General features: G+C 31.6%; 2 protein-coding genes across 2 annotated transcripts; one reads left to right on the forward strand and one right to left on the reverse strand.

Annotated features, from left to right (window-relative positions):
• Window positions 1-1884: 1884 nt before the first annotated feature.
• LOC114194312 (C2H2-like zinc finger protein) lies at window positions 1885-3560 on the reverse strand. The gene has a single exon (XM_085665438.1). It carries the CDS (start codon window positions 3440-3442, stop codon window positions 2291-2293), a length of 1152 nt encoding a protein of 383 aa, XP_085521564.1. The 5' UTR covers window positions 3443-3560; the 3' UTR covers window positions 1885-2290.
• Window positions 3561-7792: 4232 nt separating this feature from the next.
• On the forward strand, window positions 7793-10768 carry LOC114193876 (uncharacterized). Its single transcript, XM_028083845.2, has 2 exons — window positions 7793-9056; window positions 10042-10768. The coding sequence occupies exons 1-2, from the start codon at window positions 8150-8152 to the stop codon at window positions 10509-10511; spliced, it is 1377 nt and encodes a 458-aa protein (XP_027939646.1). The 5' UTR covers window positions 7793-8149; the 3' UTR covers window positions 10512-10768.
• The last annotated feature ends 257 nt before the right edge of the window (window positions 10769-11025 follow it).

Below are 11025 nucleotides of genomic sequence, written 5' to 3' on the forward strand. Positions count from 1 at the left end.
TGTATGACGAGATTTATACTAATCCTTGCTTTTTATGCATGACGAAACATTGAGAAAATATTGTTTCATACAATTTTGGGACAGTTGTTGTCCCTTTGAACTTTCATGAAATATTTTTTACATTTGATATTCATTTACCCTTTGGCTTGTTAAGTACTTTTGATGTGTGGATATTAAGATAATGAAATTTAATCACTAATTATTGAGTTAAGTTTTGATTCAAAATTTTAATTTGTATCAAATCATAACATTCGGAGACAATAAAAATATTACTGTAATTGTAGAAACTATTAAATTATTAATGATTGTATAAGTGATATACAGTGTTTTTGTGTAAAACTGTGAATTAGAAATAAATAGTGAAAACTGTAATAAATATGAAATGAAATTATATTCAGATCCCTTATAGTTTTGGAATAGAGATTTACTTTTCTTATTCTTAATAAATGATATCATATTTTTTATATTTTTTTCTTAGATGTTTACTTTGTTTATGTTTCTAATAAGTGATATTTGTTTTTTAATGATTTTAATGAAGTGACATTTACATGTCTTATTTTATTTATTGAAAATAAAATGTTGTAATTTTATTTATAAAAAACATTCCTTAGTTTTATATTTTATTTTTTTTATTTAAATTTTAGTTAATATAATTTTAAATAAATAATGCAAATAAATTTTTTTTACTAAAAATACAAAACGTCTTTCATTTATTTAAAATATAAAAGAGACCAATGTTTATTCTAAAGTTAGAATGAAGGAGTGTGAATAATATCATCTTATTAAATATATAAGGAATATTAACATTAGAAAAGATACTTATGTCATTTAACATAACTTTTAAAAATAGATAAGTGTAATTTATCCCAATAAATAAAACAACATACTCGTAAGTCTTGTAAAACAAAATTATTATCTACACCAAAAAATCCTGTCAATATTTTGTTTTTAGAAAAAATGAAAATAAATCAATTGAATAACTTAATAAAGTCTTAGTATTGAATAAGTAACAAGTAATTTTTGGGAATAATTAAATTGGGTATGTTTTAAAGGGATTCTTCAAGTTCTTATCAAATTACAGTTTATGTTTATATTTTTCATTAGAATTCATAAAAAGAGTAAAAAGGAAAAGAAAAAAACATTTGTTGAATATAATTTGTAGCCATGATGCAAAGTTGTATGATTCATTAGTGTAAGATTCAAAGCCGTTTTAAGATTTGCCTTTTCATATAAATAGCTTAGGTAGCAGTCCATTTGTATGAAATTGTAAATTGTAAGATTATGAAAGTATATATATATATATATATATATATATATATATATATATATATATATATATATATATACGTTGGAATTTAAAGTTCAAATAATTCTTTTTTTTATCTTGCATCTTGGAACTATGACCTGTCAAATAAATTTAAGTGACAGATTTCATTAAAGTAGCTGCTAAAACTATGGACGAAGGAGATTCATCTCTCTCTACGAAAAAATCATTCAATTTCTGTGCATGCAAGGATATAACCTTTTCTTGAATTGGTTGTTCATATTTTATGATGATAAAAGGACAATGAGAAAAGTGTTTGCTTCGATAGAAAAGTATGTGCTTTGTCATGTAAAAATTTCAGCAGGATCAAAACGTTTTATGCTGTACTTCAAACAACAACTTCAGTTAATTGTTTTTCTTCTATTATCTATCTTCAATATGAAAATTTAGTTGATCTATGTTTCATTTTTGCAGAACCTGCATATTAACAAAGCTATATTCACCAAGCCTAGATCATTGAACTTACAGTACTCATCAACAGCTATGGAAAAAAACACACTTTTCTCAGACTTACATTAGCTTTAGCAGGAATGTAAAGAAACTTATATCAGAAGCACCTGTTAGAAAAACAGACTTTATTCTTCCATGGGAGCAATCAATTGATGCAACCCTCTATAATCCAATAGAGATCAAAAGGATGCTACATATAACATAACATACATACATACATTAACACATCATATCTTCAATTCAACCTCTATTGTGTATAACGAAACAGTCTTGGCCAAGCTTTCAAATTCCAGATCCTGTCACAGTTTTGTACCATTTTCTTGATATTGCAAGAAATGATAAACAAAAACAGCAGCATTCCCACAGTTCCTCACATTGCAAGAAATTACAAACAAATGAGATAGACGCAGTGACAATTGCAGCCTCAAAAACCAAAAAATCCTTGACATTGCAGCCGAAATTGCGGTGGCAAATTGTTTCTCAAAACCTTGGTCTTAAGCTCCATCCAAAAAAGAATCAAAAAATATACAACCCATCTTCCTCTTCTTCTTCTTCATCATCATCATCATCATCATCATAATAATAATAGTTCCCCACATCTTCATCCTCGTCCTCACTATGCAGCAACCTAAACTCTTGCCCCAATTCCTCATCCTCATTCAAACCACCCCAATCACCACGATCATGGTCATCATCATCATCATTCTGAAAACCATGTTCTCTTCTCTTCTTCCTCTTGGGCACTAACTCCACTTCACCATTCTCAACCGCATTCCATGGCACCCACAAATCCGCATGCCTCCCCAAAGCCCTATCCCAATCCCCCACCACCACGGTTCCCAAATCCGCTTCCCTCGCCCTCCTCAACATCTCCGAAAAATCCGAATCATCCGAAACCAAAAACAGCCAATCAATCCCTCTACTCATCGAATGCACCATCTGCCTCTTCAACGCCCAATCCGCCGCCTGCGGCTTATCCTGCACCGTCTTAACAAACACCCCCGCCCGCCGCAGCTCCGCCGCCAGCCCGTACCCCACCTTCGGAACCAGCAGCGTCCTCGCTGCCTCATTATACTTATGATTCCCGCGCAAAAATCGTTCCTTGAAACGGTCCCGTTTCTTCTTCCCCTTCAGCGACTTCAAGCGGTTCAGCTTCTTCTCTCGCTCGCGCTGGTGCAGCTGCTTGAAGTGCTTCTTCAGGTCCATGTGGGTCTTGCACTTGCGCCCACACACCCCGCACGTGTAGGGCTCCGAGGGTGTGACCACACCCTTCCGTTCGAGGATGTCGAGGTTCCTGCGTTCCCGGCGCTCTTCTAGGACCCACTGGGGAAGGTGGACGAAGGCGTGGCGGTTGGCGTAGGCGGAGAAGTCAGTCACCTCGCCGAAGCGGGAGGCGAGGGTTTTTAGCGAAACGGCGGCGTCGTATGGAGGCCCGCGTGGGGGCTTGTTGTCGAGGTCCCAGAGAACAACGACCTTGTCGCTTTTGGGGGCGTAGATTCCTTGGGAGTTCTTCACCATGTCGATTTCGATGCAGCAGCATTGGATGCGTGGGTAACGTTGAGATAAGAACTTGTTGGAAGCAACGTGCCTGCGTTGTGTTTGTGAAAATGCGGAGTGGAAAGTGAAGTGGATTGGGTTTGCATTGTGGAGAAAAAGCGAATTGTTCATCGTCGATGCTCTGTGGATAAGAGTCACTCTGTGTTCAGTTTAGATTGCAGAAAAAAAAGGAAACTCTTTTGCTTCTTTCACTTCATCTTCACTCACTCTTCTTTCAGAACACCAAATTTTTGTTTGGTTCTTTGTGGGCTACTTAATTATTTTTTAAGGGCTTTGCTTAATGCACTCCATCATTACTAAATACACTACGTACCAATAACAAAAATATCAAAATATCCTCCCATTGCACTGCAACATTGCCGCTGCATAGGAAGTATAGTAAGGGAAAATACCGAGAGAAAAGGACGTTGCGAAAAAAAAATTCATTTCAAAAACACTTTTTAAAATATATTCTGAAAAATTTATTTCAAAAAATTAGTTCTGAAAAGTATTATATATAAAATTTGTTTCAAAAATATTATTCTAAAAATCTAGTTATAACTATTAGGATTAATTATATTTTGGTGCAAAATTGGAATTAGATATCTGTTCAAATCATTGATATATTTTATTTTTCAAAATTTAAAATTGAATAAATTAATGTAGTTTTTTTAATTTAATTACGTTAATATTTGATATGTTAAACATGTCTTTCAACTAGATTAAGTTAGAACGTGTCAAATACCGTAAACAATTCAAAAAATAACTTAATTTGATAAAAAAGAACTATAAATCTTTCTTTTTTAAAGTTTGAAGATCATAAGATATTAAAGTTTCAGACGAAAATGAATTCTAATTTTTCATCAAAATTCGAAGACTAAAACCATATTTATTCCTATATTAACCATTAAAATCCTATTATAAATCCATTTTTTTATTATATGAAAGAAAAGGTGGGTCTATGTTTTGAATTTATTTATACGAGTGAGACAAGCAGGATTAAACATACTAAGTTTGGTCATGGAAGCATATTGTAATATTTTATTGAAGAGTCAATTATGAATATAAGTTATTATTGAAGTTATTTATTTAGCAATATTATAAAAGTTTGTGATAAGTTGAGTGTTTAGAATAATGTAAGATGTTGTTGTTAGTTTATTATTATAGTTGAAAGCGAGGAGACATTATCTTACACTGCAATTTACAATTATGAAGTTCATATCACATGCTAATTCAACAACTCATAAGAAAAAAAAAGTAGCTATCTTTAACTTATCATTGAATTAAAAGCGTGAAACAAATTCTCATTGGCCAACCCATTACCATCTTACCAAATATATTAACACTATAAAACCATCAATTAGTTATAATTTAAACAATGATGTTCACTTTTCTCTGCTGCATCCATTTCAAAAACCAACTCAATTATGTTTAATCATCGGATTAATTGGTCAGAGGATCATTATTAATTATTCCTTTCACAGCTGCTTTATGGCATATCTTTTGAATGAACTACACTCAAAAATATTAAACTACCTAACACTAATTTTACTTTTAACACAAAATGATGATATAATTTTAAAATCACTTCTAATTCAAAATCCTAGAATAATAAATTTAGCACCAAATGTTTTGTTATTTTCTATCGTAACTTTTTTGTATTTTAACGTGTCATGTAAGTAAAAGTAGAACACTGTATAAGAATAAAAATTCATAAACTCATTGACCTAAGGTTTTGGGTTGAGAGTGGTGTTAATGCCTTATGTGATTAGACTCAAGTTTCATGGATGGTGTATCTCTCCAGTGAAACCCCTCTGTAAACCTAACAAGTGGTATCAGAGTTTCACTAGTGTTTGTTCTCCCTAGTAAAATTTCCTCTATAGACCTAACATATACAACTTTTTTCTTGTGAACTGTGGATCATAAAGACACATTTAGAGTATTTTGAAATGCTTTACCTCTGTGATGCATATAATTGTTTCATTTAAATACGATGATTATTTTATTTTGTTGTGGTCATGATGCCAAACTTTTGTATTTATTTGCATTTATAGGTACAGATTTTGTATATTTTGTAAAAGAGTTAAAAATCTCAAAAGTGTTCTTTTTTTAATTTATTTATTCTTTATTGATGAAAAAAAATTAATAAAATATAAATATAAATTCATGAGTTTTAATCTCAAAAATGCAATTACTGTAAAAGTATGTTGCTGTCTGAGGTAATTTGCATCAAATAATGTGTCGGTTTCATCTTTTTGAATTCTATTTTACCTAAGTGATACATTGCATTTGATATTGAATCTGCATCTTCAGTATCCAACATGTTAACATGCATTATTTGCTTTTTTGTTTTTGTTGCTATATTTTTTAATATGATTTGGTAATTTGTTCTTATTTTGGGGCATTTGGTTTGGCTCCACTGTGGCCATATTCAAGTGTCTCACTCAACTCAACAATGAGTTTGGAATCTGGAATGAGACAAAGTTTACATGTGGAAATGTTTTTTCACAGTCAACAGTACAAACATAGAACATTGAATTATGATGTTTAAGAGGTTGCACTCAGTGGCAGAGCACACTATACTTCAAATTCTTTTCCAACAATGGAATCTTCGTAATCCACTTCTAAATTCAGAGTATATATATTTCCATGAACTTTTTACAGCAAATTGTACAAAAATTTGGAGAACTTGTATTTTTCTTGAAAAAAATCTATTAATATATTCCTTATTATGTCTTTTAGTATGTATACCTCTAGCATATAGTTCAATACAAATGTTCCATTTACTAAAAATTTTAGCTAGTTTTTCTAGAATATTGATTAACAAAACATAATTTTTAAGAAAAAAATTACAAAGACTCTTTTTTAAGTGAAATAGAAATTTAATTACCTAGAAATCACATCAAGTAAATCCTTCAATATTAAAAGATAAAAAAGACTTATTAAATAGAAACAAAGACTCTTTTATAGTATTATCTAGTCATAAATGATTAAATTTATCTTTTGTAATGTCGATTTCAAAATTCCCTAAACTGAATACAATTGGAATTCATAATTGATAAAAAACATTGTAAAGCTACTTTCCAAAGACAAAACTTTATTAGTTTATTCGAGGATTAATTTTGGTGTCTTAAATTTCAGTTAATTTTGGAATTAATCTATTTGGAAACTTTGAACTAATTTAATCTTTCATCTTTTGAAATACGTTGATTTAGTCCTTTTAATCAAATTTTGCTAAGTTTATTTAACATTTCAACCGCATTTCATAATTGTATTTGACTTAATATTAAAGCAAAAATGTGTCAATCAGTATAAACAACTTAAATACAATCTTAAAATGTGTACGAAACATCAAATAAACTTAACAAACTTTGATTAAAATAACTAAATCCACGTATTTCGAAAGATAAAAAACTAAATTAATCTAAAATTTCGAAATAAACTAATTTCAAAATTCACTTAAAATTAATAGGCAAAAACGTATTTATCCTTTATTGAAAACATTTATTCATTCATTCATTCTCCAATGAGTATCCATCTTTATTTATTTATTTTATTTGGAAGTGCTATGAACACCTGTGATCTTTGACAACCTTAATTGTTTTGAATTACTTTTTGGGATGCTGATTATGAGAGAAGCCAGTTTGCGTTTGGAAGTTTGCTCTGATTCAGAAACTGCAAGAACAAGATTATCTAGGAAGCATCATACATACTATTCTTTTTTCTTTATGATATCATATGATTTGGCCACCACTAGTCAAGTGCATCAAATATGGAAAGCACAACAACTCATGTTACTTACTTTTTTCTTTTCTTTGAAAACTACACAAAACAAAACAAAATAAACTACACAAATGAGAAGTGTTTGTCGGTTCCCATAAAATTAAATAAAAGACACTGAAAGAATTCATACTCCAAGGAAAAATCAACCTTATGTCACACTTTACCTTCACCGTTTCATCACATTAAAAAAAAAAACGCTTAAATATGTCACACTTTAATCAAAAGTAGAATTAGTCTTTTCTTAAAATTTTAAATTAATTTAATCTTTCATCTTCATAACGTGTAAATTTAGTTTTTTTAGTCAAATTTTGTTAATTTTATTTGTTTCAAATACGTTTTTGAGTTAATATAACTTTTAATGAAAATTAGAATTACTATCTCTTCAAAATTTTGAACTAATTTAATCTTTTATATTTCAGAACACATGGATTTAGTTCTTTTAATTAAATTGTGTTAAGTTTATTTGATATTTCAAACACATCTTTGAGTTAATGTTAAAGTGGAGATGTGTGAAACGGTTTAAACAACTCAAATGTTCTTATAAAATAACGTTTGAAATATAAATAAATTTAATCAAATTTAATTAAAATAACTAAATTTACGATATCTAAAATTTTGAAGACTAAATTAAACCTAAATTTTAACTTAAAAAATAATTTATGTATTTAACCCCAAAAAATACACAAACATAGCATTGTAAGTCAAAACATCTTACTGTTATATTCTGCTGAAGATTTGAAATATACTAATATTAATATATTAATATTTTATTATTATACCAATGTTAATATATTAATTATTTTTTAATATTTTAAAATATTAAAATCAGTTTGGATCGATATATATATTTTAAAAAGACCCAGAAAAACACCGCTGAAAAAGCAGCATTTAATCCAAATTGTAACGCCTCTGACTGCATGCTTATGATTGAACAAGTCTTAGTCCATGCTCACCATACCTCATTGCCCCCTTATCATTTTCTCCTCCTTCCTTCCTTTTCTTCCCAACTCACAATATTATTCTATGCATAATAAAGAAAAAGAAGGAAGATCATAGATGGCTGAACTCATACATGTTGCAGTGGTGGCAGCCTCCTTGGGATGTGTTTCAACCCTTTTGCTGCTTTTCATGTGGCGTTGGTGTCATCACAACAAACACCACACAAACTTTGTTCAACCCAATAGCTTGACCAGAATGGAGACTCTCCAAGCAGGAATTGCAAAACTTCATCAACACCAACCTGCACTCTATCACCAATTTGACCAGAAGAACAATCACAATCACAAAAAACAAAACTTTTATGTTTTTCACAATGGGCTATCTAGAAGGGGCCATTTGTTCAACTGGGATGATCATCCCTACCTTCTGGTTGATGCTGTGGAAAATGGGTGGTCTGGATTTGCTTTCACCAAGACCAACATGCCATCTCCTTCAAAAAGATCAAGTCTTTTTGGAGCATGTGCTGCTGCTGAGAATGGGAGAGAAACTGAGGCTGAGATAACTTGGGAAGTGTGTAATGGATCAGCTGAATGTATGCAGAAGGTTAGACTCAATCCTGAGTTGAAAAAGGTTCTTCATTCAAACAACTCTTCCAATATGAGTGTTGCTTCTGTCATTAGAACGGCTCTACCTCTTCCTGGTCCTCCTTTGGGAAACTATGCATTCCCACAAGAAGCTTATTTTGAAATCACCATACTGTGTTCTGGTGTTGGGAATCATGAATCTGTTGTTGGAAAGAAAGAAGGGGAGAAGACAAAACTCTTAATTGAAGATGGTTCCAATGGTGTATGTGATTTGAATGTGGTTGAAGAAGTGAAATTTGAGCAGAAAGAGAGTGGTAGAAAGATTGGATCTGTGATGTTCTCATTGGGGTTGACAGCAGGAGGAGCTGTTCCTTTGAGAGTTCCAGGTAGCTATCCTAGGAGCATTGGATTCAACTCCAATGGTTCTGTCTTTCTTGAAGGTAACTTGTCTTTTTGCTTGCAATCTTCTTTCTGTTTTACACCATTTGAGGAAACAAAGGTTCCATGGCCATTCATTTTCTATGGATCAAATTTTGTGGACAAAAGTACAGGGTCATTATTCATGAGGTGTAGTGATAAGTGCAATACAGATTCAAGATTCATTAGGCACAAAGTTTTGGCTTTTTGCTATTGTTTCAGAAAGAGAACAGCTTGACCCAATTTAATACACGTTTCTCAGAGGCCCACAACATCAAATGTTAACACTTCACATTCCTCAATATAACAACTTCAATGCCCAACTTTAGAGTAGAATGAAACAGACATGGTTATGGTAAATAAGGCAGCACTCTGTTAGTCGTATTACAATGATTTTAAGTAAAAACTTGGATGCAATGTTTTAGATATATTTAACATCACTTTTCAATGTAATTTTTTTTTAACCCAACTGAAGTATCTATTGAATTTCTTTAAAAATAATTGTACTATTTTTCAGTCTTTCAAATGCTGTCTGAAATACCTTTTTTTTCTCTATAAAACGTTATTTACATACTTACTAGGATCAAAAAGTGATGCATTTTAAAACTAGAAGAACTAAAAATGTACAAATTATATTTAGAAAGATTACAGCCAATCAAAAGGTTAAGTTAACATTCAAATAACTTCTGCAGTGTCTTCATAGTTCTTGTGTTATATGCAAGAATTGATGGGATTATTTCATATATCGGAGACATTACATATATAACTTGAGTCCAGTCCACATAAGGAATTAACACTACCTTTTAACTTAAAATCCGGCTTTAACTTAAAATCCGGAGATATTGTGTTTATAGGTTTTTCATCTTATATGGTGTATAACTTTGTCATATCTACTCGACATAGGACTTACACTGATACTTAGATTATTCCAAACAAGAATCACCAATTTCTATGGCTCCGGTTTCAACTTGTGCTGAATTACTTATGTTATTTTGGAACTTGTGACAGGAATGAAACTTGTGATGGAGTCTGAGAAGGCACAGTGGATAGGAAGTGAAAGGGTAATTGGATGCGGGTATGATCCAAGGCAGAAGAAGGTTTTCTTCACATTGGACTCAGAATTGGTGCATGTAATCCACTGTCAGTCAGAGGAATTTGGCACTCCACTCTCTCCAACTTTGGCTGCAAACATAGACATTCAGGTTTTGGTTAATTTTGGACAAAGTGCATTCAAATATGCACCTGCAAATGCACAAAGAACACCAAATCCATGCTTCATAGCCCCACTTGTAAATTCCCCTGGTGCTACCCTCGGTTATGATGACAGCAAGGAACTCTTTTCCATGGGTAGGATTGATTCTCAGTGGCATAACAGATCTTCAAACAAACCAAATCAACCCAATGGAAATAATAGCCAAGTCTTAGATTTTGATGACTCTGAGGCTGATCTATTTGAAATAGTCTTGGATGGTTCATAAAAGTCTAAAATCAAAACATTATTTCATAGCTCACCACTGTATAGGAGGCATAATTGAATGCAGTTATCATGTCTCAGTCAATTAACTTAATTTCTCCTTCTGCACATACCCTTTGGTTTCATCTTTCTCCTTCAACCATAGCTAGTCATGTAACAGCCTTTTGTCTCTTCTTTTACCCTCCTGAACTTTTTTCTTCTTTGGTAAACAAACACTAAGTTTTGCTTTTTGGAATACAACATTTTTCTCCCCTCTGTAAATACTGAATTAGTGATTATACTTTCTGGCCAATCTTCCCATAATATTATATTATGCTTTCTGCCTTTCTCATCAAACTTTCTGCAAACATTTTATTTGCTGGTCCATGTGTAAGGTTAATGCAAAGCGGCACCACCATGATGAAAAAGGTTATAAAAACCAAAAGTTTTTCTTTCATATTATGGTTATTTGCAAGAGCAACATTTCACAAACATTAAACGATGCTTAAATATAAGTGTAAGTTAAAGTCTAATATTGA

This window comes from Vigna unguiculata, chromosome 8 (assembly GCF_037176805.1).
Source record: "Vigna unguiculata cultivar grain cowpea cultivar isolate G323 ecotype 2 chromosome 8, ASM3717680v1, whole genome shotgun sequence".
Taxonomy (NCBI): Eukaryota; Viridiplantae; Streptophyta; class Magnoliopsida; order Fabales; family Fabaceae; genus Vigna; species Vigna unguiculata.

What these genes read in the sequence shown, in the direction of transcription:
- LOC114193876 (XM_028083845.2), top strand. Translation starts at nt 8,150, where the DNA reads ATGGCTGAACTCATACATGTTGCAGTGGTGGCAGCCTCCTTGGGATGT. An exon ending in TGGTTCTGTCTTTCTTGAAG is followed by an intron (nt 9,057 to 10,041) that starts GTAACTTGTCTT and finishes AACTTGTGACAG; the next exon opens with GAATGAAACTTGTGATGGAG.
- LOC114194312 (XM_085665438.1), bottom strand. Translation starts at nt 3,442, where the DNA reads ATGAACAATTCGCTTTTTCTCCACAATGCAAACCCAATCCACTTCACT.